Source organism: Lynx rufus, unplaced genomic scaffold (genome assembly GCF_022079265.1).
Source record: "Lynx rufus isolate CCGP_SWC_20201006 ecotype Redwood Valley unplaced genomic scaffold, mLynRuf1.p SCAF_28, whole genome shotgun sequence".
Lineage (NCBI taxonomy): Eukaryota > Metazoa > Chordata > Mammalia > Carnivora > Felidae > Lynx > Lynx rufus.
Window position 1 is genome coordinate 7,262,207 of NW_025814843.1, and position 27,608 is coordinate 7,289,814.

The following is a 27,608-nucleotide window of genomic DNA, read 5'->3' on the forward strand; positions in this document are numbered from 1 at the left end:
AAAGTCTCGCGTCTGAACTTTTTGATGAAGAGAGCTTTCTCTTTTCTAGGAGTCCAGAACGATTGTGGCCACCTTGCCAACATATGGAGCCTTAGAATAAGGCCAATATGGGGGCGCCTGGGTGACTCAGTTGGTTGAGCGTCCGACTTTGGCTCAGGTCATGATCTCACGGTCTGTGAGTTTGAGCCCCATATCGGGCTCTGTGCTGACAGCTCAGAGCCTTCAGCCTGCTTCAAATTCTGTCTCTCTGTCTCTCTCTGCCCCTCCCCTGCTTGTGCTCTGTCTCTAAAATAAATAAACATTAAAAAAATTAAAAAAAAAGAATAGGGTCAATATGGGGAAAAGACAGTTTATAGGTGGAGAAAAGCCCATGTCCTCTGACATCATTAGAGCTCCTGAATCAAGCCGCTCCAGAATTTTCTTAGCTACTTCACGTGGAGGTTTTGATCACTAGCAACTTAAAAAAGTTGTAGTTGATGGCACCTACTAGGAACATCTCACAGCTGAAGGAAAGGGGAGAGAGAGAGAGAGAGAGAGAGAGAGAGAGAAACCCAGATGATCGGGAAATGGGATAAGGAAGAACCAAGGAAATAATGACAATAGAAACTCATATTGCTGGTTGGGTTCTACGAATGACCAGAGTCCATGTGGCTACGAAATGGGACACCGAGACCTGGCGGGTGAAATCGAAGAGGGTGAGCCTTGCCTGGTCTGTCTGGAAACAATCACTGAACTGAGAATTTATAACAGCAGGTGGACAGGGAGTGCCAACAGAGAAGATGTTACAAATCAAGTCCCACTCATTCATGTTGAGAAAGGACGCTCTGGCGGGGGGGGGGGGGGCGGGCGCCTGGGTGGCTCAGTTGGTTGAGGATCCAACTTCAGCTCAGGTCATGGCCTCACAGTTTGTGAGTCTGTGCCCTGCATGGGGCTCTCTGCTATCCGTGCAGAACCCGCTTCAGATCCTCTGTCCCCCTCTCTCTCTGCCCCTCCCCCACTCGCACACACTCTCTCCCCAAAATAAACAGACATTTATTAGAAAGAAAGAAAGAAAGAAAGAAAGAAAGAAAGAAAGGAGAAAGAAAGAAAGAAAGAAGAAAGAAAGAAAGAAAGAAAGAAAGAAAGAAAGAAAGAAAGAAAGAAAGGAAGAAAGAAAGAAAGGAAGGAAGGAAGAAAGAAAAGAAAGGACCCTTTTGGACCCTGGGCAGAAGGCCCAAGAGGAAAGAGAGAATGAAGAGTAATATTCTTAGGATCTCAGAGGCAGGGACTGTATCTCATCTGGTCTTTTTATACCCACAGTCCTCCATAAGGCCTGGCATAGAGGAAGCGCTCCATAGAGGTTCACAGAATAACTGAACGTACGCGGTCTGAAGAAAAACTGGTGAGTGAGCTTGCACCGGATTTTTGAGGGCTCTGAGTGAGAGAAAAATAATGAACGTGAACTTTCTATCAGACGAAAAGCTACTCCTTCATTTATTCAATAAATATTTATTAACCATCTATATGCTAATCGTGTTCTAGGTGCTGGGAAGGTATGTCAATGAACAAAACAGACAAGAATTCCTGATCTCATGAAGTTCAGGGGAGAGACAGTCCATCAACGGAACGTTCTGCAAGAAAGGATAATAACAAAGCAGGGGAGGACGACCAAGAGAGTTTACAGTGACAGATGGACTGATTGGTGCAGGCTTCGTTGAGAAGGTCACATTTAAACAAAAACTGGGGAGGACAGGGAGAGAGCTGTGCAGATCCTTGGGGGACGTATATTATAGACAGAAGGTAGCTGGCTATGGCAGTTGGGGTTTCAGAGAAGCAAAGGCTGGGGACAGCAACATCCGAATCAGGTGGTTTGTGAAACTCTGGGGTGGGGGGGTGTGAATGACTGCTCCCGAGAATCTGAGGACAGATAGAGAGGAGGGGGGGTCCAAGCAGTGAGCCCAAGGGCTCTCCAGTGTTAGGAAGCTGGCAGGTGCCATTGATGGAAAGGAGTGGCCATCGCGACGTCAGAAGACTGGTGTCCTGAAAGCCAAAGGCCGCTCACAGGTCCAACCAGAAGAGGACTGATGAAGCATCCGGCGTCCTGGTAACGCCGACGAGCTCTTCACTTTGTCTTCCATGCGACGTGGGGGTGACCGCAGGCTAAAACAGGAAGAAGATGGGGCCCAGCGAGAACAGACACAAATCCCAGGCATTCTGCCGTCGAGGGGACCACAGAAAAAAGGACGAGAGCTGCCAGGAGGAATGAGGATTCTGTCTGACGGGAGTTACCTGGTGGGGAAGGAAAAACCAAGAATGTAGTAGAGAAGGGAGAGTCGTTGGCGTGACCTCTTCAAGGAAACGAGAATGGACGGGATTCGGAGCAAAGGTGGAGATTTTAGATTTTAGTCTCGGGGTTGCCACCAGGGGACGGCACACGGTCCTTCTGTAGCAACAGGAGGGATGGCAGAGTAGGGTGACTTTAGATATTGGCAGATGGGACGGATAGAAGCACTGGTGGGAGTTTTATTCTAATACTCCCATGTTCTAAAACCAAGTAAGAAGGTGAGGCTGATAGAAATTCTGGACATTTGAGGCGGGGGGCGGGTGGTGTGGGGGGGGGGAGAAAGTGTGCGACAGGGATCCAGAAAAATCAAGAGAATAATTGGAAGCATGGGTGTCACCTGGGAGGCGTAGAAGGCCTGTTACGGGTTCGGGCTCACGGATTTAAAGTGGGGCCAGTGGGTTTTGTTGGATTCCATCAGGATTATGGTTTCACCAGAGGCGTAGGACAAAACGAGGCAGAGGCCAGTGAGTCCGGAGTTTACCCAAGGTCGTGATGATAATGGAAGGAAGAGAAAGCACGTGCGTCTGGAGAGGGACAGCGGGAAGGCGACAGGATGGAGGGATTGGCGGTCCCAGCAGGGTCGTGGGCCTGCGGTACGGGACGCTGTGTGGAGCGAGCTGGAAGACAGGAGTGGTGGTCAGAGAAAGAGGTCCCTGATGTGGGATCCTGAGGGGGTGGTTTGGAATGGGAGGTCTGCGAACAGCCACAGTAGAGAGGTAGGCAACATCGTTGGAGGAGGAAGTTTCAAGGACCCCGGAGGCCGGCTTATTGGAAGGATCTTTCCTGCATCTGATGAAGCAGCCAGGTGGCAAGATAGGAGTGATGTTGGAAAGAGTCACAGTGAGCCGGGGGCAGGGCCGTCAGTACATGACGCAGCAGTGAGACGGGAGAGGGCGGGTTTTGTCTGATGGCGTAAGATCCCAGCGGAGGTTTTTCTACACGAGTCTAGAAGCATCAAGGAGGAGCGAAGGCTCAGAGATGGAGAGGCTGTGGGGACAGACACACAGCTGAGTCCTCCAGGGACAGCGGGGATGGGTTAGGGCCAGGTGACAAGGAGGGGTCAGAGGAGTGAGGACGCTTTTGAGTGGGGTATCGAGGGACAAGAATTCTTGTCCTGTAGGGCAAACCTACAACACAGCACACTATTCCGGGTGTCCTCATGTACTGTTTCTAAATTCCATGACCGTCCTGCACGATCGTTTGACCCTGGCCGCAGAGGTCACATGAGACTGATGCATTGCCCAGAACCGGGATTCGAACCCAAGCCCATCAGATTCCATATCCCATGCTCCCTCCCCCAGACACAGAACTTCAAAATGGCACCCAAGTCTCGGACCTTGGGGAAAATAACCTGGCAGCAGTGAGTGAAGTGGCCAGGAGGAGGAAGAAACTAGCAGGAAACTCGTTACTAAATTCTGTCAATTCCAAGAAACATTGCTTGGATGCCTTTTTTAATTACTTTATTTAATCTATCTATCTATCTATCTATCTATTATCTATCTATCATGTATGTATTTTGAGAGAGAGAGAGAGAGAGAGTGCACGCACATTCAAGCAGGAGAGAGGGGGCAGAGAGAGAGAGAGAGAGAGAGAGAGAGAGAGAGAGAATCCCAAGCAGGCTTCATGCCCAGTGCAGAGTCTGACACGAGGCTTGATCTCACGACCCAGGGATCACGACCTGAGCCAAAATCGAGAGTTGGACATTCAACCGACTGAGCCACCCAGGCGCACCTGGGATGCATTTTTTTTAAACCCTGTACTAGTGTAACAAAATAATGTTAAAATGTATAGCTTCCTCCCTCTTTGGGAGGAATCATACCCCACACCCACCCCCTAACACAAGAGGGCTTCTCAGCCACAAGGGCTCCTTTGGCTTGAGTGAGCTGAGTCGGGTGTGGGAGGATGAGGGGAGTATGCCACCAGGGGTGGAGCTGGCCCACAGGGGGAGAGGAGAGGGGGCAGGAGTGCTGGGAGGGAAGGAGGGGCTTAGGGGACAGGAGGTGAGCTGGGGGCTGTAACCACCCTCGATCAGCAGGGCGAGTAAAAGAAGTAGATGAGGGAACAGTGGTTGAATGGCCTATGGATGGCTGTTAGCGGCTTCGAGAAATGCTAAGGCCTGAAGGTAATCTAAAAGTAAATATTTTTTTTTTTTTTAATTTTTTTTTTTCAACGTTTATTTATTTTTGGGACAGACAGAGACAGAGCATGAACGGGGGAGGGTCAGAGAGAGAGGGAGACACAGAATCGGAAACAGGCTCCAGGCTCCGAGCCATCAGCCCAGAGCCTGATGCGGGGCTCGAACTCACGGACCGCGAGATCGTGACCTGGCCGAAGTCGGACGCTTAACCGACTGAGCCACCCAGGCGCCCCTAAAAGTAAATATTTTATTTGGATTTTAAAAACATATAATACATTTACCTGGTGCAAAATCTTAAAGTGCAAAAGCTTCCCAGTGCGAAGCAAGCATTCTATCTACCTCTGCAGCTCAGTCACCTAGTTTCTCGGGCCTGTGGATTCCTCTGTTAGTGAATCTGTCTATCCTTCGTCCCTCTCTCCCTCCCTCCTTCCCTCTTTTCCTCCGTTCCCTCTTTCACTCCCTCCTTCTTTCCCTCTTTCCTTCCTTACTACCCTCCTTCCTTCCCTCCTTCTTTTCTTCCTTCCTCCCTCCCTCTCTCCCTCCCTCCTTCCCTCTTTTCCTCCATTCCCTCTTTCATTCCCTCCTTCTTTCCCTCTTTCCTTCCTTACTACCCTCCTTCCTTCCCTCCTTCTTTTCTTCCTTCCTCCCTCCCTCTCTCCCTCCCTCCTTCCCTCTTTTCCTCCATTCCCTCTTTCATTCCCTCCTTCTTTCCCTCTTTCCTTCCTTACTACCCTCCTTCCTTCCCTCCTTCTTTTCTTCCTTCCTCCCTCCCTCTCTCCCTCCCTCCTTCCCTCTTTTCCTCCATTCCCTCCTTCTTTCCCTCTTTCCTTCCTTACTACCCTCCTTCCTTCCCTCCTTCTTTTCTTCCTTCCTCCCTCCCTCTCTCCCTTCCTCCTTCCCTCCTTCCTTCCATCCTTCCTTCCTTTCTTCCTTTCCTTCCTTCCTTCCCTCCCTCCTTCCTCCCCTTCCTCTTTCCCTCCTTCCTTCCTTTCCTTCCTTCCCTTCCTCCTTCCCTCCTTCCCTGCTTCCTTCCTTCTTTCCTTCCTTCCTTTTTTCCCTTCCTTCCTTCCTTCCCTCCTTTTTTCCCTCCTTCCTCCCTCCCTCCCGCTTTCCCTCCTCCTTGCTTCCTTCCCCCTTCTTTCCTCCCTCCCTCTTTCTTCTTTTTAGCAGAAATGGTAGCATACTATACTATAATTCTGCACCTTAAAAAATTATCTTAAATCGCAGCACTCTTCACACTAGCCAAGAGGGGAAAGAACTTCCCTCCATGGGTGAATGGATACACAAAAGGCGACGTATACATAAAATGGGATAGTACTCAGCCTTAAAAAGGAAGACGTTTTCTGACACCTGCTACAACCATGGATGAACCACGAGGACATTATGCTAAATGAAGTAAGCCAGTGACAAGAAGCTAAATGCTGCACGACTCCATTCATATGAGGTACCCAGAGTGGTCAAGGTCATGGGAACAGAAAGTAGAATGGGGTGGGGAGGGGAATGCCAGGGCCCGCGGAAAGGTGGACCTGGGGGTTTGTTTAGCGTGTACCGACTTTCAGTCATGCAGGATGGTGGGGGTTCCCGGGGATTTGCGGCACAACAGTGTGTGGGGGGGTCACAGGTGTCAGCCTGTACACTTGGAAATTATTGAGAGAGTGAATTTTATCTTGTGTGGGTTTTTTTTTTCCCCACGATAAATATAAATTACCTTAAGGACTGTTCCATAGCAATTATCCCTTTTATCTATTTATTTTTTCAAAGTTTATGTGTTTGAGAGGGAGAGAGAAAGCACGAGCAGGGGAAGGGCAGAGAGAGAGAGGAGAGAGCGAGAATCCCAAGTCGGCTCTTCGCTGCTACCACAGAGCCCGACGCGGGGCTCAAACTCATGAACTGTGACATCATGACCTGAGCCCAAGTCCAACACTTAACCAACTGAGCCACCCAGGCGCCCTACCAACTCTTCCGTTTAATTATAGCTGGACCTTCCTTCATTTGCCCGGTCCCCTGTCGATAAACATTCAGTTTGTTTCCAATCTCGTTCAATGCACCAATGAAAATTTTGGAATGTTTGAGGGCTTGGATTATTTTACAATTATGTTTGCCCGCTGGATACGTTTCCTCGGGCCTGATCTTGCTCTGAGATTGACCCGCTGCCCTCCACACGTGCTAAGTGTAGCGCCACGTCTGAACCTTGGCTCAGTCTGTTCCCAGTCCCTTGAAATTTACCTTGACATCCATTTACCCTAACCTTCCTTCCTGTTCAGGAGCCAGTTCGACACCTGAGGCTAAGCGTGGCTCTCAGACCACATGCATACCCCTCTCCTCTGATCACAATGGCACTTCCTTCTGTCATCATCATTCACAAGGGGACTTGATCCAAGCTTAGATCTCTGTAGTGAGGGTGTTCAGACAATGCACAGCAGTAAAGCCATTCTGGTTGTTAAAAGACTGAAGTGCATTCTGATCTACTGAGAAACCTAGCTTCTCTGGGCTTCCCCAGGGTGACTCTGTCACCCGTGCTCCTTCCCCGCCATACCCCTTCCCAGGGCTTCCTGGTAAAGCAACTAAAAGGCTAACATCTGGCCTAGCAGGGAGCCTCCAGGACCCGGCTCCAGCACTGGGGCCAACTCTAGGTAAATTCTACCTCCACCCCAGGCGTACGAGTTTTCAATACAGTAAAACCTTGGTTTGTGAGCAGAGCATAATTCGTTCCAGAAACATGCTCGTAATCCAAAGCACGAGTATATCAAAGCAAATTTCCCCATAAGAAAGAGTGGGAACTCAGATGATTTGTTCCACAACCCAAAAATATTCATATAAAAATCACAATACTGTAAATATAACACAAAATAATAAAGAAAATACAGAATACAAAGAAAAAGAAACAAATTCACCTGCACTTACCTTTGAACACCTTCATGGTTGGTGTGAAGGAGACAAGAGAGAGGAGGGTTATTGTGTAGGACGTTCACTATCGCTAACAGAATCACGGCTATCTATTGGCTCGGTGGAATCTTTTTCTTTTTGTGCAACCGTAACAAGGAACCTATCCAATGACACTTGCTATTGCCTCCTTTTGAGGATGTCGGGGAATTGTGACATTGCGTTGACAATCACCCACAATCCCACGGTGAGCGAAAGAGAGAACGAGAGAGAGAGAGAAGAACCATTGGCTCTTTGTGATCATGTGACAACCCACGTCGCGTACTACTTATATTGCAAGACATTGCTCGTTTATCAAGTTAAAATGTATTAGAAATGTTTGCTCGTCTTGCGGAACACTCGCAGAACAAGTTACTCGCGATCCAAGGTTTTACTGTATTTGAAATAGAGGATCAATTTCACGGGTAGGATTGTGTCTTCTGTTTTTCTGGTATTCCCTATGGCCTCTATCACACAACACAGCCTCCCCAAACATACACACACAACTTACAGGGAAAATTACTCCCGTTCCAGAAAGGTCTAAATGTCCCAAGAATCTCACCTTGGGCACCCTCTCTGAAATCTGCACTGTCCCCGCTTTGCCTGTGGCCTCACACAAGTACTCTATAATCCACGTCTCCGGACATCTTCCTCCCTGAGCTCAGGGCAGACCCCTCCCCCCTCCAAACACCTGTTGGCACCTGTTGGACATTTCCAAATGGATGCCCCAACTTCTTATCTTGGCACGTGGCTGACACTGGGTATTCACGGATGAGGTGAAATCGAAACCAAAACACCTCCCCCTTTAACTCCCCTCGTAGGTAAGCACTGTGTATATAGAGCCTTTCACTTCCGTTACCTCCCTGACCCCATAGAGATGACCCCTTGGTCACCACTGTTTGTCTTTCCCTGTGTCAGTTTACAGAGGGATTAAGAAATGGTCAGGACCCAGCAGGCCCTCCTGACCCCAGCCTCCCCTCGACGTTGGCTTGGTCCCAGACCGGGACTGGAGGAAATCGGAGCCCATTCAGCTTCTCAGTCTGACCTGGCCCCTTCCCAGGTGGCCCCAGCTCGCCCCCAGGTCGCACGTGGGCTCTGGGCTTGGGGCCCCTCCCCTCTGGCCACGCCCCCTTCCCCGCCCTCCGGCTCCGCCTCCTCTCCCCCTCCCCCTCCCAGTGGCTGCCGGCGCCCCGCAACCTGCCCACCCTCACCTGAGAGAACAGGGCGGCCAGATGCTCCAGAGGGGCGGCGGGCACGTCCCCGCACAGCACGGCGCCGCGGAGGCTGCGGGGCCCCGGCGGCTCCGGCCCGGTGCGCAGGAAGAAAAGCCCCTTGGCGCGAGGCGGCCCGGCCTCGGGCCCCGCGTCCAGCCCGGGTCGCAGCGCCAGGCCCCCCGGCCCGGGCCGCACCACCAGCAGCGGCTGCGGGCTCCCCTCATCCTCGCGGCCCAGGAAGGCGTGCAGCAGCCGCTCCGCCTCGGCCGTGCCCGCGCAGCGCTCCCAGGCGCCGGCGGCCGGCCGCAGGCTCCGGGCCACGTAGGCCCCCAGGAGTCGCAGGCGCGGGTCGGCGCCGGGCTCCGGGTCCGCTTCCTCCGCTCCCGGCATCGCGCGCTCCTGCCGGCCCCAGCGGTTTCCCGGGCGACGCGGACGCGGCCGGGGCTCCCGCCTCCGCTGCCCTCCTATTGGGCCGGAGACTGCTGACCACGCCCCCTTCCCGGCTAGAGAGGTAGGCGAGGGACGCGGACGGCAAGGGGCGGGCTCGCGTCGCTGTTGCTAGGAAACCAGCCGCCGCTCCTGGTTAGTGCCTGCTCTCGGATTGCAGGTGCTCAGGGGTGACCGTCCAGAGCCCCGGTTTATTGACGGGGTGCGTGGAGGGGGAGGGCAAGGATACAAATGCTGTTAAGGGTCTTGCTGGCTAAGGTCAGATTCAATTCTTTAGAGGACTCCAGACACTGAAAATATGCTGGTTCTCCCGTCTACTCCCCAGATGTGTAATTCAAACTTGAAAAAACGATGTCAAATCCTAAAATAGATGTAAGCGAACTCAGTGAATTTTTTAAATTTCTTTTCCGTGATAACTTACGTACTTTAGAACGGTGTTTATGTGGCCACTGAGCATTCGAAAGGTGCTGGTGCGACTGAGGAACTGAATTTTTAATTTAATTTAATATTAAACAATAATGAAATAATAATTTTAGATCAGCTTCAGAATTTCAATGTCAATTTCTTTTTTTAAAAAGATTTTTTTTTAGGGTCCTGCTCTGTTCATGCCTTAAGTGCGTGCTTAATCTGACAAATGGGAACTCAAACTCTGAGATGGCCCCAATCAGTTCTTCTGAAGTGCAGAAAGGCACTTTTAAATATGCAGGATTATGTGGATCTTGTCTTCCAAAAGGGATACCGTGAAGCAGCTTTACTGACCTCAGAAATTAGCGTTTGTCACCTGCTGACTCCCTCTTCATTATGGAGATATAAATAGCTTGGCTCTTTGCATGCTTGTAAGGGGTGTAGGGACAAGGAAAGGGACAGCCTGGAAACGTGAAGCCTGCAGGTCTGAAATGAGCCCCCCCACCCCATCCCCCTGCCCTACCACCCTGATTTTTGTCATCAACCAGAGACTGCACAATCTCTGGTAAAAAAGAATGTTCATAATGGCTTCAAAGAAACATTAACAGAATAAGCACTTATCAAAGGCAACTCAGCTAACAAGAACCCCTCAGGAAAAGTTGGTAGCTAAAAGGTAAAATGATTGATTTCATAATAACTGGGGCACAGGAGGCGCTATGATGAAAAATGTTCACAGTAGAAAATGAATCTTTATGTGTGTAAAGAGTGTTTTATCATTGCCGGATTAAACAGTAGGCAGACCAACTGTGAGGAAAGGGACAAAGCAGGGGCCCTAAAATGATTTTAAGATGAATTTGGTGATTGACATTGCAAAAGAAAGCATCAGGGGAAAATGGAAGTGTTGGGGGCTTCTTACACATAGCATTGTTTTTTAGAGTTTTTATTTTGCACAGAGGAAGGCATGATTATTGTTATAATGCTTAGGGCCTCCAAATGTGTAAATCCCGGTCATGTTTTATAGAGAGAGTGACTTCAGGGCCATTAACTTCCTGTAAACCCTTCAAATAAAGTTTCCACCACCCCAGTCGTGGCCTATGTTGACCTCTATCCTCATTGTCCCTTTGCCCCACTATACATAAAAATAGAAACCCAGAAGCCTGTGAAGGTGATCTGAAGATATCTGACAGTAAAGTCTCCTGCACACTGTCAACCCAGGCTTTTTTCCTTTAAAAACACACCTTAATCTTCATTTTAGAAGGAGATCGGCTGGGGGTGGGTGGGGGTGGGACATTAAATGGGATTTATTAAAAGCAACTGACATCAAGTTTATACTGTATAATTATAGTAAGGGAAATAAAATAACAAACATGTTAGCAATCTGTTACCGTGTAACGAATTACATGAAAAGTTAGCAGCTTCATAACATTATCTAATGTAATCTATGCTGGCTCAGGAATTGGGGCAGCTTATCTGGGCAGTTCCGGCTCAGGAGCTCTCATCGTGTTTCAGACAAGATGTCTTCAGGGGCCACATCATCTAGAGGCTTGACTGGGTCTGGGGGAGCCTCTTCAAGATATCTTGCTCCCATGACTGGTGGGTCAATGCTGGAGGCTTCGGTTTCTCAGCACGTGGAGCTCTCCGCTGGGTGTTTGATAACACTATGGCTGTCTTCCCCTAGACCACGTGATCTAAGAGAGAGCAAGACCGAAGCCACAAAGTCTCTCACGACCTAGCCTTGGAAGCCACACACTGCCATTTCTGCAATAGCCCTGTTAGTTACAAAGATTCACCCCATTCACGGTGAAAGGGAAGTATTCCAGGATGTGAACACCTTGGGGCAAGACTCACTGGGTGTTACCTAAGAGGCTGGCTACTCCCAAAAGTGTTCAGAAAGATATTGAATTTGTGTAATTCTTCAGAGGAAATGATTTCCATTTTTTATGTTCGAAACGTGACTTTGCGTCTCTGAGCGTAATGTTTTTTATATCAGATTTCTTGCTTTGCACAACTCTTGTTCAATGCTTTTTAGTAATGATCTCTTTAAATTCTGGGCAGTCATCATGGGCAAGAAAATGTGTTCACACAAGCAAGTAATGCAAAATGTAAAGCCTTTAGACTCATTCAAAAGTGAAGAGTTGACATTATATTTCCAGGATCTGACAGTTCTTTTCTTCACTGACAAACATTATGTTGAAATTTCTCATGATGCTGCTAATGGATATTGAATCTGAATCAACCTTTTCCTATCAAATGTTTAAAATAATGATAACGTCTTAATTCAAAGAGCATGCACGCGTTGTTACAATAGTTTCCTTCCAGCTGTCTTAGACACCACTGAATAAAGACATTGGACGCAAATGGGGAGGTGCTTTGGATACATGTGCCAAAGGAGAATCCAGGCTACCTGGGACTCCATCCAGGAGGCACGTATGAGAATATTAATTGTTCGTAAGAGCATAATCATGGGAAATAGACTGAGTGTTTACCAATGACGGAATGAGTAGACAAATTGTAGTGTATGTCATTCATAAAATAAAATACTATCCGGCAGTGAACAGGAGGGGACAACACGGGCAAATCTCAAAAGTGTAGTGCTAAACGAAAAAGGGGAAGTTGCACATAAATGCATTTAGTATAATATTTATTACTAGTTTTAAGCCAAACCAAATCAACACTATTTTTGTAGACAGGCAGACATATGAAGAAATCTAGAGAAAAGTCAGAGAACGATTATCACAAAATTCAGATTTTGATCATGTCTCAGAGGTGGAGGGGAAAAGAGGCATGGAATGGGGAGGGACACACAGGGGTCTTTCACATCCCTGGTAATGGTTTGTTTGTTTATTTGTTTATTCATATTTTAGAGACAGAGAGATGGGGGGGCGGGGGGAGAGGGGCAGAGGGAGAAAGAAAGAAAATCCCAAGCAGGTTCCATGCTCAGTGTGGAGCCCAACACAGGGCTCAATTCCACAACCCTGGGATCACGACCTGGGTCAAAACCAAGAGTCCAACACTCAACCAACTGAGTCACACGGGTGCCCCTAGTAATGGTTTATTCTTAACCTTGCTTATGGGTGTTCTTTTTACCACTCACTCTTCTTAACCCACACGTGTGTATTATATACTGTCTTGTGTACATATGAAATACTTCACAATTGAAGAAATTTCATGGGGCGCTTGGGTGGCTCACTTGGTTAAGCTTCCGACTTTGGCTCAGGTCATGATCTCACAATCCGTGAGTTCGAGCCCTGCGCTGGGTTCTGTGCTGACAGCTCGGAGCCTGGAGCCTGCTTCGGATTCTGTGTCTCCCTCCCTCTCTGCCCCTCCTCTGCTCGTGCTCTGTGTCTTTCTCTCTCAAAAATGAATAAACATTAAAAATTTTTTTTTGGGGGCGCCTGGGTGGCGCAGTCGGTTAAGCGTCCGACTTCAGCCAGGTCACGATCTCGCGGTCCGTGAGTTCGAGCCCCGCGTCAGGCTCTGGGCTGACGGCTCGGAGCCTGGAGCCTGTTTCCGATTCTGTGTCTCCCTCTCTCTCTGCCCCTCCCCCGTTCATGCTCTGTCTCTCTCAGTCCCAAAAATAAATAAAAAGGTTGAAAAAAAAAATTTTTAAAAAAAATTTTTTTTTTTAATTTTAAAAAGGGATGTGCCATTTCTTGAACTCTGAATGTTGTGGGGCAATTCATTTCAGTTACTGGGAATAAATGTATTGTTATTCACTTAAATGCTACTAATACCCCATTAGACCTATAAAAGTATACATCGTTGGGTAATGCCTGTTTTCCCTCAAACCTCTGTAGAAATTGCTTTTTGACGCTGAATGTGGAAGAGAAGTCTGAAGCTCGCTTGATTTTTATTCCTTTGTAGGTAACATTTTGAAACTACAGGATTGTTTAGGGCAGTTTTTTCCCCGCTTTTCATTCCGGTGATACAAAAAAAAAAAAAAAATGTTTTAGGATATAGCTAAAATCCCATTGAATTGATTTTTGCCTGAAATTATGAGGGCATGTTTGGTTCTTATAATGATGGGTTTCTACACAGCAAGAGAGATCGTTCTATAGAATCTTTGATTATTACCTATTTTCTACTTGCACTTTCTGATCTGGTTTTCTGGTAACGTAAAGTGATCGAGTGTGCCTAAAATTACAAGTAAGGGATACATTTTGAAATACTAATTGAGGTTTGTTTTTTTTGGCTTTTTTTTTTTATCCCTATGTGTTTTGATATTGTCCTGTGGCTCTCTCCTTAGTGAGTTAGTGACATTTAATGCCTCAGGGGAGTATGGATATAGCTTCAAAGGGTCTATTGAATTTCGGAATGGTTTTCAAACACAATGGTCATGAAAGCCATTCTGTTTCTTTTCTTTTATTGCAAGAGCTAAGCACTTAAGAGGGAGAAAGAGTTTATGTTGCACTGCTAGTTTGTTTTCATTGCAGGAGCGTGGCTTTGAGGACACAAGGCACAGCCTGGAGACTGAGAGGTCAGGATGTGTATACTAACCTGTAGGTGGAGAAGCACATTTCCTAAAAGGAGCGATAAGCTGGGAAGGAGTGCTGCAGAAGCCAAGTAGAGGACCGCTTAGACATGCGGTACAACTATTGACCCTTTCAAGAGAGTCCGAGGACAACATGACAGCTACTCCAGGAATACTTGGGTATTTCTTGGGAATACCCAATACTAGGGAAGGGGATGCTTGAGCCCGGCTGCCCAGGGAAGCACGTGGTGTTACAGTGGCAATGAATGAGAGCAGGGTCTAAGGAGACTAAACAGAAAGCAGCCTTTCAATACTGCCTTGACTTATGTTCAGGGACAGGGGCTGACACTTCCCAAGGTCTTTGTAGGATGGTTAGGAGAAGGAGGGCAGAAATGCTCGGAGAGTCAGCTTGGGTTCAGGCTGAGAAGGACTGTGAGAAGGACACAGTCTAAGTACCTGTATCACCTAGAGAGAGGCTTGGTGGACAAGAGGGCATGGTTACAAGGACTGACTCTACAAGATGGTGTATATCTCAATGAGGACATCGGACAGATGTAGACCCTCCCCTGATGGCCAAAAGATATATAAGCTCCCCAGGCACTTACAACCCCCCAGAGGAGAGAGTAAAAGGAAAGAATCCTGAAATATAGACATCAGGTGATTGGATTACCTTGAACTGGCAAGACTGTGTTTTCTACCGCTGACTGGGTAGAGGGGTGGATCAGTCTGGGCTTGGTCAAAGCCACTCCAAGTATTATATAAACAAGGAGTTTCATATAGAAATCAGACCTTACGTGAGCATGGGAAGAGCAGGGAAGTGAAGCGGGGAGGTCTGAAGATTGTAGCTGGAGGTTCAGGGAAAGAGTCATAATTTCGTGACCATGGAGGATGTACCTTTATTCCATTTAAATACTATTTTCCTGCCTTCTAGTACACACCTCCCAGAATCCAATCCCATTCAGGGCCATATTTTAAATGAGAGTTTCTGTTTCTGGTGGTAGAAAGATGATAAGAATAGAGAGTCTAGGGTAAAATTAAGCGGGAGACTACGAGGGTGGTAAAATATTATTGGTCACTTTCACGTGGTTAACATCGTAAGTCAGTAAACTATGGTCTGTGGGCCGAATCCAACCCTACTTTATTTGCCTACTTTTGCAAATAAAATCCAGGTGGAACACAGCCAGGCCTATTTGTTTATGCATATATTCATTTATTAATTTTTTTTTATGAATCGTGAAGAGCCTACGGCTTTTTTCCACACTACAAGGGCGGAGTTGAATTGTTGCAAGTCTACAGAGACAGGATGGCCCTAAAACCTAAAATATTTGCCTCTGTAGAGGAACAAGTTGGTCAGCCTCGAGTTTAGATTAGAAACTATGAAGTCTTTTGGTTGGTAAGAACTCAATGGAGGAGGCATAAAGTAGTCTTAGTCTCATGAAGTCAAGTTCAGAAGGGGTTTGGTGGTTTCCATATGCTTTAGAGTCAAAGGTCAACCTTTGCAGGTTGTGGAATCAGGTGACCCTTCAGTCACAGCTGTGAAAGTGAGAAACATTCTTTTTCTGTGTTTTCTTAGTTATTCTAGTGAGAAGCTGGGAGAGGTTACAGGAAGTGTCCCTAGCTGGATATGACTTTTTAAAATGTTTATTTATTTTGAGAGAGAGAAAGAGACAGAGTGCCAGTGGGGGAGGGGCAGAGAGAGAGGGAGACACAGAATCCGTAGCAGGCTCCGGGCTCTGAGCTGTCAGCATGGAGCCCACTGTGGGGCTTGAACCCACGAACCGTGAGATCATGACCTGGGCTGAAGTTGGAGGCTTAACCGACAGAGCCACCCAGGCGCCCCAGGATATCATTTTAAACAACAAATCCATAATGTGCTTTCTCATTAATGGTTCTTAAGGGTACCGACTGACTGCCTTCTTTTATCCCCATGACCCAACCTGTTCCTGTGGGCTGTGAAAGTAGGTCTCACACTTCTGATAGCAGGAAGGCATTCGCCCATCATTTATTCTCTTTGCCTTGGGGATGCAGTGATGGATGGGATATCGTCTTGCCTTCAGAGAAGGGAGCCACTTAGTGACAATCCCAAAGAGGAATGCTAGGAGCTGTCTACACTGAGTCTAGTCAATTTCCACACCACACTCTCCCTGTTATTCAAAAGTCAGCAGAAAGGTGGTTTGACGAACATTGGCTTCTTTCGTGTTTTAACCCTTGGATAAATGGATATTTACCCTTGTTCTAATAACCATTTGCCACTTTTCCTTTGGGAAAATACCTCTACTCCCTGCCCCCAATCCAGGCACTTCTGATAGGGCTCAGTCCCCAGCTCTGACTGAAATGTATGACTGAGCTAACTGGACCATTCCTGTCCCTGCACCCCCCATTAGCCATCAGTGTGGCAGAGGGCGTGTGATCCCATCAGAACAGTAGAATCAGACCCAAGGCTTTGGTTTCACTCTTGGGTTAAGTGAGCGCTTTCTGTTTCCTCTTGGACTTGAACTTAGAGGGATTTAATGTTTTTTAAACATTAAAAAAAAATTTTTTTTAAAAACTGAAAGGCAACCAACAGAATGGGAAAAGATATTTGCAAATGACATATCAGACAAAGGGCTAATATCCAAAATCTATAAAGAACTCACCAAACTCCACACCTGAAAAACTAATAATCCAGTGAGGAAATGGGCAGAAGACATGAATAGACACTTTTCTGAAGAAGACATCCGGATGGCCAACAGGCACATGAAAAGATGCTCAACGTCACTCTTCATCAGGGAAATACAAATCAAAACCACACTCAGATATCACCTCACGCCGGTCAGAGTGGCCAAAATGAACAAATCAGGAGACTCTAGATGCTGGCGAGGATGTGGAGAAACGGGAACGCTCTTGCACCATTGGTGGGAATGCAAACTGGTGCAGCCGCTCTGGAAAACAGTGTGGAGGCTCCTCAAAAAATTAAAAATAGATCTACCCTATGACCCAGCAATAGCACTGCTAGGAATTTACCCACGGGATACAGGATGCTGACGCATAGGGGCACTTGTACCTCAATGTTTATAGCAGCACTTTCAACAATAGCCAAATTATGGAAAGAGCCTAAATGTCCATCAATTGATGAATGGATGGTTTATATACACAATGGAATATTACATGGCAATGAGGAAGAATGAAATATGGCCTTTTGTAGCAATGTGGATGGAACTGGAGAGTGTTATGCTAAGTGAAATAAGTCATACAGAGAAAGTCAGATACCATATGTTTTTACTCACATGTGGATCCTGAGAAACTTGAAGACCATGGGGGAGGAGAAGGGGTGGAAAACGTTACAGAGAGGGAAGGAGGCAAACCATAAGAGACTCTTAAATACTGAGAACAAACAGGGTTGATGGGGAGTGGGGGAGAGGGGAAAGTGGGTGGTGGGCATTTAGAGAGCACTTGTTGGGATGAGCACTGGGTGTTGTATGGAAACCAGTTGGACAATAAATTATTTTTAAAAAGAAAATACAGCTATATCTCATAAATATGTGTTATTATTAACACATCACAGGTTTGTTGTTTATTAAATAATTTAATAGATACATTTTTAAAAGGTCCCTGTTTAAATTTCTAATATAATAAATGTATATAGATATGTCCCATCCAAGCAAAAGCTCTCTGGGGTCTTCAATAATTTTTAAAAGTGTAAAGAGATCCTGAGACTAAAGGCTTGTGAACTTCTCTTGAAAGATGTTGGGTCTCAAGATATGGGTGTATCAGCTTTAAAACTTATAGCTGGGGCTCCTGGGTGGCTCAGTCGATTCAATGTCTGACTTCAGCTCAGGTCATGATTTCACCTCTCGTGAGTTCGAGCCCCGCGTCGGGCTCTGTGCTGACAGCTCACAGCCTAGAGCCTTCTTCGGACTCTGTGTCTCTTAGCTCTCTGCCCTTCCCCTGCTCGTACTCTGTCTCTCTCTCTCTCTCTCTCTCTCTCTCAAAAATAAGATAAAACATTAAAAAAATTTTTTTAAACTTATAGCCATAACTCAGAGATGTTGGATCTCAAGATGTGGGTGTACCAGATTTAAAATTTATTAGCCAGACCTTAGATATGCAGTGAGGATTCTGTTGCCTATGTCCACCTTCCTCCTTCTCCAGTCCGTATTAACCCACCCCATGGTGGTGATCGCAGTTGGGGCTTTCTCAGAGAGAGATATAGAGATAGAGATAGAGATAGAGATAGAGATAGAGATAGAGATAGAGATATATAGATATAGATATAGATATAGATATAGATATAGATATAGAGGAGCAGAGGGAAGGAGAGACAGAATCCTAAGAAGGCTCCACGCCATCAGCCGAGAACCCAATGTGGGCCTCGAACCCATGAACCATGAGATCATGACCTGATCCACAGAGAGTGGGATTGAAAAAATAACCCTTTCATGTGGGAGGGAGATTCGGGTGGGAGTTGTTTATCACGCTAGCATAATCCAGCCTAACCTGCCTGATTCAATGACTCTGTGTCATAATTACCAAGAAGATTGAGATTCTCCAGGAAAAGCTCCCTTAGCAGGCTCCTTCTCCTTATCTCACCACGGCCGCCATCTTGACCCCCCCCCCAAAACCTTCAGAAGAAGTCAAGTGTTTCCTCCTCCTGTGCTCCTCCTATGCAGAAGGGGATGAATCTTGTTCTGTGACCATGTCCTGACCCGATTCTCCTTTCTCTTCATATTTTCACACCCCCAAGTTTGTGCAGTCTGTAAAGATTCTCATTCAACCCTATAAAGCCTTCCAATAGTCACATATTTTCCCTTCTACTAACCTTTCCTATGGATTATACACCCTGCCTCAAGTTTTCTCATTGTTTCCTAAATACCTAATCCTCTGTGAACCCGTTTTTGTTTTAACCTCTTCACCGAAGCTGGTTGCTTAAAATTGCTTGTTTTCACAGACCAAGGCTACTCTGAGCCCTTGAATTCCAAGTTTTTCCTCTAAACATAGAGTTATAGGATTTCAAAATGGGGGGGGGCAGGCAGAATGATGTGCTTCTCTAACATGCATAGAATCACCTAGGGATCTTGCTAAAAGGCAAATTCTGGGGCCCCGTCCCCAGAGATTCTGATTCAGTTAGGTCTAGGGTGGGAATCGATAATCTGCAGTACAGCGAGCTCCCAGCGGGTACCGACATTGCCGCTGGATTAGCCGACAGCTGGATTAGCCAACAGCTTTTCATTTTCTCCAAGTCTGAAAGCTGATGTAGGGACGGTTGTCCCTTAAATAGCAGAGGAGATCCTCTCCTCTTTGGTTGCTGCGATGAACCAGTGGATGCAGCTCTTATAAATGATCCAAGAAGGAATCCCTAAGGTACACAGAGTTGGGAATGAGGGCAGTGGTCCTCGTCTTCTACCCTCGACACCTATCTCCAGAGCTCAGACTTGGGGTTGGGAATGAGGCTGGAGACAAAACAACTTCTTGCCTCTTTGCGGGGAGATCCCTGGTCCTGAAACACACTTTTAAGCTCTGTTTCTATGGGCAAACACATCAGAAGAATGCGCCGTTGAGAACTTTCTGTGACAATGCGTTCTTTGGGATTTTTCTTTTCTTTTTTTTTCTTTTTAAACAAGCAAGTTTTTGATTTGGGGAAGTCACAAAAAGTTAAGTTAAAGGGAAGGGACCTTATACTTCCTCTAGCTTAATACCTTTCCTTTCTAGCTATCTTGTTGACGCAGGGTAGATATGCGGGTGACCGGAAAGATGCTATCTGGTATGCAGTGGCTCCGGCCAAGGATCTGCATTCCTGCCATCACCCCACCCTTATGCCAGGACTAGTGCCCGCTGAGCTCACCGACTCCCTGCAAAACCTTGACCAAGTTACAAAAGCAGATACTAAAACTGCTGAGAATGCTTTTAGGGATTCAGAGTGGCATGGCCCACTTATTCTGTTCTAGAAGAGGACGTTGAGACTTGACGGGCGGAAATAAGTCAAGGCCACACAGCAAAATGCTGGCATAGCCAGGACAATGAGCAAGGTTTCCTGACTCCCAGTCCAGTGCTCTCAGACTACGTCCTATTTCTCATGGGACGGACAGGACCGAGGAAGACAGCAGGATGGGCTATTGCCAAGTTCATTTAGGACCTAGAGGTCCTGATAGAAGTTGAGTGTTGTTTTGCAATAATTCAGTGATCACGTCTTTCAGATATGTCAAGGACCTCTGAGTCTAATATCCCCAACTAGGATGAGGGCCCCAAGGCCCAGACGCATCCTTGGCACACGAGTTACCGATCCCTCCTTCTGGAGCTTTCAAGGCACTCATTCCTAACCTCTGCTCTTTGATTTGTCAACTCCTGACACACTGGAGCCCAGTGAGTGTCCTTAATTTTCTTGGAAGAATCCTGAAGGAAAATTCTTCTTACTCCTTCCTAAGGGTCCCGAGCTTCCCTCTCATGCTCAGTCAGAGAGGAGAAGGATCGGTGTCTAAAGTGACATCGGAGGTGAAAAGCTGTGGGAGGCTCCTGGCATTCCTATGCTCCCAATGTGAGTCTCCCCTGGCTTGGCTTATTGACGACAGCATAGTATGACCTCATTTATTCAAAATTAGTGACAACCGGGATGGGCTAAGTTGAGGTTTACCTTGGAGAATCAAAGAGAAAATGTCGAATAAATTATTCAAGTTAATGATATTTTATCTATTTATTTCTAATTTGTGTTTATTTGAAGAGAGAGAGAATCCCAAGCAGACTCCGCACTGAGTGTTGAGCCCAACATGGGGCTTGATCCCACAAACCACGAGATCATGACCTGAGCCAAAATCGAGTCCGACGCTCAACCCATCGAGCCACGCAGACGCCCCCTAGTGTTAATGATATTTAAGGAGGGCTATTTAACCTATTTAAGGGAAGATTCTTTTAAAATATTTTCCAAATACCATTTAAAGCATGTCTAGGGCTCTCTGACCCATACCTCTTGACAATTTTTAAATTAATTACACATTAGTCTTACCTGTTCAATAATAAAAAAAAAACTCTCCTGAGATTCTTCTATTAGGGAACACGTTTTCGGTCTAATTTAGTCATTATACATGTGTGTAAGTGTTGTTATTAAATTATACTTCTCTAAAAACATTCTGCAATTCAGAATTTTGTTTTCCCTTAGGTTTCCTTTCAATAATGAATATAGATTAGTGAAGCTTTTCTATACGTGTGTGCATGCATTTGCTATGGTCATCATAGAGACATTGTGACTTAGGAGCAATGCATTGTAGTAACAGTTGTTATAGTGAGCAAAATACATTTCAGAATATGTGTGGTTATGTGTTATTAAATATTAGAATAGTAAACAGGTTTGTAACTCCGTTTTAGGTGAGGAATGCCATTGGCAGGAGATAATAAAGGGAGTTTTTTAAATAGTATAGCTATTGATATTTCTTTTTTTTAAGATTTATTTATTTTTGAGAGGGAGAGAGAGTGAGCAAGCAGGGGAGGGGCAGAGAGAGAGGGAGACACAGAATCGGAAGCAGGCTCCAGGCTCCGAGCTGCCAGCACAGAGACCAGTGTGGGGCTCGAACTCACGGACCGTGAGATCATGACCCGAGCAGAAGTCAGAGGCTTAACTGACTGAGCCACCCAGGTGCCCTTAAAGGGATTTTTAAATATAAGCTCAAAACACCCAATGAGAAGAGTTTTAATTGCGAAGGAGTCAGGCAGTTGGTAAGAGAGTATAATTCACTGTAGACTCTAGGAAGCATGGCGTTGCCGAAGTTGGCCAAAGACCACGTCCTGTTTGGCACGACTTTGTTTGCTGAACCTGAGCCCACCAGTATCTAGGTTATGGTGAAAAACTCAGACACACAGAACAACAGATGACCTTAGCAGCAGCAGTGAATATGTGCCAAAGAAAATAATATTAAAAACCGGGTCCGGAGAAAGAGGGTCTTGAGCAAGACTCCAAATCGAAATCAATTTTCATGGCGCCGCTCGATTGTCTGGTTTGGTCGGCATGGATATTAAACCACGGATACTCTAACCACCCATGCTACCTACAAGAACTCACAGTAAAAGCAAACTAGGACCTCATGGCTAAAAACAATAGCACCAGAGTCGATGAACGTGGCTACAAAGTGATCGCTTCTAATTCTGCTTTGAATTAGCATACCTTGTCCGCTGACATCGTCCTAAGCCTTCCTCCCTGCATTCCTTTGGTTCACTGTCTTTAAAAGCATTTTTAAGGCCAAATTTGAACATCATACAACCCGCCCCTGGTAATGATACAGTTGGATGATTTCTAGTATATTTATACAGTTGGCGGCATGGCCCTAAGACGCTTCCCTCACTCTCTATGCAGTCAACTCTTGCTTCTGCCCCCGTATCCAGTGATCTGCGTTCCTTTGTGATTAATAAAAACATTCCTAACGTGAATTTATTTTTGAGAGAGAGAGTGCGAGTGGGAGAGGGCCAGAAAGAGGGCGACAGAGGCTCCAAAGCAGGCTCTGAGCAGTGAGGGCAGAGCCCGATGCGGGGCTCGAGTTCACAAACCGTGAGATCATGACCTGAGCCGAAACCAAGAGTTGGCCGCTTAACCGCCTGAGTCACCCAGGCGCCCCTCCTGTGTGGTTTTGTAATTATCTTCCGTTACGGCTCTATGTTTGTAAAAACAAGCACGTTGGCCATTTTAAGAGACACAGGTTATGTTGAAACGGCTTTATTATTTCTTTTAATCCATAAATATCTGTTACTGACAAAAGTGGAAAAATCCTTAAGACTAAATCTTACTAAAGGGATACCTGTTTACAGTACATATAGAATGTGCTTTGACAAGTAAGTGAACGCTAAGATCTGTACAGAAACAGCAGGTGCATAAGCACTGCTCATCGTGAAGCTTCCTTACGAGGAACGGAGAAACTGTGTAAAGGTACAGATAGAAAGGTACTTTTCATCAGTACTACCATATAATAAACACGGAATCCGTAAATTGGGCTAATGCGTATAAATGTTCATTAATCCCCCCCCACACACCTTAGGAAATTGTGTCCCCAAACTAAAAATATTACAGTAAGAATTGCTTTTTATTAGAGAATTTCAAGAATTCTTTACTACAAAATGTCTAGTTGAGTTACAGAACTAGAGGAATATTTGCCACTACGAAGCAAATGAACAAGTCCTCTCATGGAGTGGTATTCCGGGGCACAGCAGGAGTGGGCAGCAAAGTTGAGGTGGGGGGGGGTTCTTTCCCTCCCTCGGGAGGGAAGGTGTTAAGGAAACATACGACGCCATTTCTCTTACAGATGGGAGGTTGATGGGTTGGCCGATTTACAAGATGGGTTTGACGTTGCAGACTTCCACCATCAGCTCTTGCTTCGCAAGCTTTCACCAGGAGGACGGTAGTGTCACCGGGAGGGGCTGGAAAAGCACTAGCCTGGGGTGAGTGCCCACCTCCTAGCTGCCCAGGGCGTGATGCCTCCCCCTCCTCCAGTGGGAATGGAGCCCAGTGTCCAGACTCGGTCTTCAGGACCCGGGTTCTGGAGTCAGAACATCCATTTCAACACGGACCTTTTGCCGTGTTTTCTCCTCTGTGGCTTGAAATGCATTTCCAAGCTGTCCTCAAATACAAACCTGACACCCCTGTGGGGCACCCTCTGGGCCTGTCTCCTCCAGCCTGGCCTCTCTCTGAAGTCAGAACCGCCTCCCTCCAGCTTCAAGGACCACATCACAATGAACACTTCAAATTCGGAATGCCTCAGTGACACAGACACCCGGGATAATTTAGATGTGTCCATGCGAGAGGGCTTTTGTGAACGCTGTTGGTAACCTGTTGAATGGGTAGGGCCTTACCCCTGCAGGTATGAGCATCTCTGGGTGGCCGAGACCACGGAGCCCACCTCAGACTCTAGCGAGGGGGCTTAGTGGCCACCCAAGGCATCTGAGGATGTGATCATGGGGCAGGCGTTATGTGTGCAGCTCATTTGAGGTGGGGAGGAATGTGAAGAAAGGAGGGGGTGCCAATGGGGAATGAAGGCCCTAGGACGTAAGAGCTGGATGAAACTTCAAAGCTCACCTAGTCAAAGCCCCTCGTTCTACAGATGGGAAACTGAGGCACTGAGAGGGAACATGACTCGTCCTTGGTCACACAGCAAGATGGAGACAAAGCCATGTCCCCAAGAGCCTTAGCCCTGTGCTTTTCCCTCCTGTGGCATGCTGCCTTGTGAAATTAAATATAGAGCCCAGGAAGACCTATCTTTCATATTGAGTCTGTCATTAAAATGCTGCATTTATAAAAAATAACATTTGAACCCTGAAAAATACTTCATTAAAACACAACAAGCTTCCTTGAAAATACTCCAGAGCGAAATGTCCCAGGTTCAGGGAGGACGGTGGAAGGAATGTCTGTGGGAGGTGACATGTCAACTCTTCTCAGAGCAGGTGGTGATGTCTAGGGTCCAGGTCACCAGCAGCCCCTTCAGACGACCTCGGGTCAAGTCCACACTTGTGTGGATGGAATCTGAGGATGGAAGGAAGGCTGGTGGCCAAGCATCTCTGAAGAAAAATGGATTTTTTGGTGGCAGGGCTACTGGTAATGGAGATTTCTCCACACCTGGAGAGTCATGAGGCTCTCCCGTCTTTTGAGAGAAAGGGGGAAAATCCGTGACACATACGAGCAGGACAGATGTAAGCAAGGTGGCACAGTGGCCGAGAGCCACCAAGGATATGAATCTTTGGCCAGAACAGGAGCCTCTGGGCTCGTGGCAGGCTGGGCAGGAGCTTCAGGGAATTTCCAGCTGCAGAAACCAAAGCCGACCTTCAAACCATGATGTCTCCGACAGGCCAGCTTCTCTCCCTAACCTCCCAAAGATCAGAGAGGTAGAGCCCTTGGCTGCATGGCCTGGAGAACCATCTTGTGGGGGAAGGAGGTGAAGGATAAACCAGTAAGGCCAACAGAAGTCTTGAAGAATGTGTCATTCCTTGCTTGTTTTCACCGAGGGCTCTAAGTTTTAGAACTTAGAGGATAGCAGGATGGAGGTAAACACATTAGGGATGGAGGGAGGTAAATGGAGGAAGAGGGCAGGGCCAGGGAGTTGAGAGGAGGGAAAAACTGGAAATGGCATAGAAGACTGAGGTTAAAATAGGAGTTTCGGGGTGTGAGAGTGGAAAGAGGGGAGAAGTTTGAGCTAAGGGGAAAGTCTGGAACTTTCACCCAAGGCACTGGGGAGTCCCGAGGGTACAACTCCAGTCTGGGGGATCCAGGAATTCTTGGGAAAGCCTTTGTGACTTACGAACTTATGGAGCCACGAGTTAACGGGAAGAAGCAAGACGGGAAAGGCGGAAGGGCATGAAGGATGGTGAGAGCTTCACTGCTGTCAAAGACCAAGGGGACCTGTGAGATCCTTCAGGGCAGGAGAGAGCCTATGCAGAGCCCCATCCATTCCCACCGGAGCAATGGAGACACACACAGAGACCACAACAAGCAGAAGGAAGTTGAGGGCTCTGAGCTGCCCTTGCTGGGAAAGGAGGGCTTTCACCACGGGGAACGGATGGCCCTTCTATGCCTAGTGGTGCTAGTGGCCACCAGCCTGGTGGGGCTGGCAGTCAGGGTATCTATCTGGGTTCCAGCCCAGAACCTTCTCTTACCTGTTATGTGAGCTTGCCTGGTCATGTGGCTTTGCTTGTTCTGCAAACGTGGTTGGGCAGTTGAATAAATGAGATGTTTCTGTATCCCAGTGGAGACATAATTTTATGGCTTTTTAAATGAGGGACTGAATTGGGGCAAGTTTGTAGACTTCTCTCTTTCTCCTTCCTTCCTTCCTTCCTTCCTTCCTCCTGCCCTCCCTCCCTCCTTTCCTTTCTTCCTTCCTCCCTCCACTCCTTCCTTCTTTCTTTCTTTCCTTCCTCCCTTCCTTCCTGACCCAAGCGAGAAGCAGAAGAATAATTTAAATAAAGTAAGCGTTAGGTAGGATTTTCTGATCTGACTGACAGCAGAGGTTTTGAACCAGACAGCAATAAGGCTGGGATGAGAAATGCTTTGGAATCAACCTATCAAACAACCCCTGAGACAGACAGGCAGACAGACAGGGCAGGGGAGAAGTAGCATGCTGACGGCTGCAGAACTCAGTGCCAAGATGCTTCTGACCCGGGATGAGATCAGGTTTCTGGTTCGGCGTGTGTATGTGTGCAGACACCTGGGGAGGGGATGTTCACCCTTTCCCCTCCGCACCAGCAGGCAGCCTTAGAGGGGAGGCTGGATTAGAGGACAGTGGGTTTAGGGGGACCAGCTGTGAGAGGTACACTCTCGTCTCTGGGAGTGCCCTACTGCTCCATTTAGATTGGCTTCCTCCCCCCAGCCCTCTCAGCCTTGCCTTCCGGAACAAACGCTCATAAAACCTTGGGGACCAGCCCCTTGAGAAGGTTTATGTGTTTGTAGGGGAGGAAAGCAGAGAGTGATCCCTGTCCTCACAGCCTCACAGTCTCAGTGATGCTCCCCCAGTGGGGAAGCTGAGAGCTGTGTTCACCACCTCCAGCCTTAGTCCCCTCATGATGAGCCTTGAGGGGGAGACAAGAGCTTTGGAATTCTTGAAATAAGTAAAAGGACTCAGTCGATTGAGTTTTCGGTGGATCGTAGACGTGGTGAGATTAAAAATTCCAAGGGCTGACGCTGGGGGGGGGGGTTCTTCCTGCCCGACCCCGTGTTAAAGGACCATACATGTTGTATGCAGAACTGGGGGAACCTAAAACCCCAGTTTAAGGTCATTGCTTTTGGAGTCTGAGTGTGGCGACAGTCGTATATTTTTGTATCATACCTTTACCTGCCAGTCTGGGGCTGATTCCCCCCGCCCCAGCCCAAGGAAGTGCCCTGGCCCTGAGAATGGGGGAGACCCTTCTCTCCCCCCAGGCTCTGGTCTTCGGGAGTTGGATGTTGCTTAGTTCACGGTTCATTCTCCAGGAGGCTGTTACACCCTGCCCACTGCCCACGTTGGAGGCAGAGAAGGGGCTGAGATGGGCTGGCAGGGGCCAGTCCCCCAATAGAGCTGAAGGCCTGGGTCCGCCCGGTGCCCAAGTGCCCCCTGCAGGGGAGGGGTGGGGAGCTGCCCAGTTAATAACCAGACCCAGAGCCCTGGAGTAGCATTGTCTGCATTTGCCCATGGGTCTCTGTTGCTTTGATCCAGAAGAGGCACTGGTCTGAAGCAGCAACAGCCAGGAGAGAGAAATGGAAGGGCAGGGGGAGTGGGGAGGGGGCAGGGAGAAGGAGCACTGAACAGAGAAGGGGCCAAGTGGGTGGGCAGCGGTGGGGAGAGAGGGGTGGGCACGGTTCAAGGCCACTGCCTGGGGTCCTCCAACACTGGGGGCCAAGCCACCCTCTCTAGAGGCCTCTGCCTCAGCCTGCGCGGTGGGAGACAGGCAGAGCCCGGGGCGATGGGGATGGCGAGCCCCTGAGGCCCCGGGGCATCACAGTGGCTCTCCCCACCTTCTGCTCTCTGGCCACGGGCAGAGAGGCCTCTGGGGAGCAGAGCAAAGGAGGGGAAGGCAGGCCTGAGTGTCGGGCCATAGTTCAGACCTAGAGGCCTGGAGGAAGGGTGGACATAGGTTGATGGGGAGGACACCCCCCAAAGTCCCTGTACCCCATTGTGACTTTCCTCTGGGTGGGCTCCAGCAAAGCCCCAGAGAGCTCGGGGGCCAAACAAACGCCTAGAGCCCGAGGAGGGGGTCGGTGGGGGGCGGGGGCTG

The 27,608-nt window shown here is 47.7% G+C and overlaps 1 protein-coding gene across 1 annotated transcript in view; it reads right to left on the reverse strand.

Moving 5' to 3' along the window:
• DNAH9 (dynein axonemal heavy chain 9) overlaps positions 1-8,986 on the reverse strand; it is a 340,134-nt gene extending 331,148 nt beyond the window's left edge. The window contains exon 1 of the mRNA XM_047089868.1: positions 8,594-8,986. Within this exon, the coding sequence (XP_046945824.1) occupies positions 8,594-8,986 (393 nt within the window). The remainder of the gene's footprint in view (positions 1-8,593) is intronic.
• Positions 8,987-27,608: the final 18,622 nt, after the last annotated feature.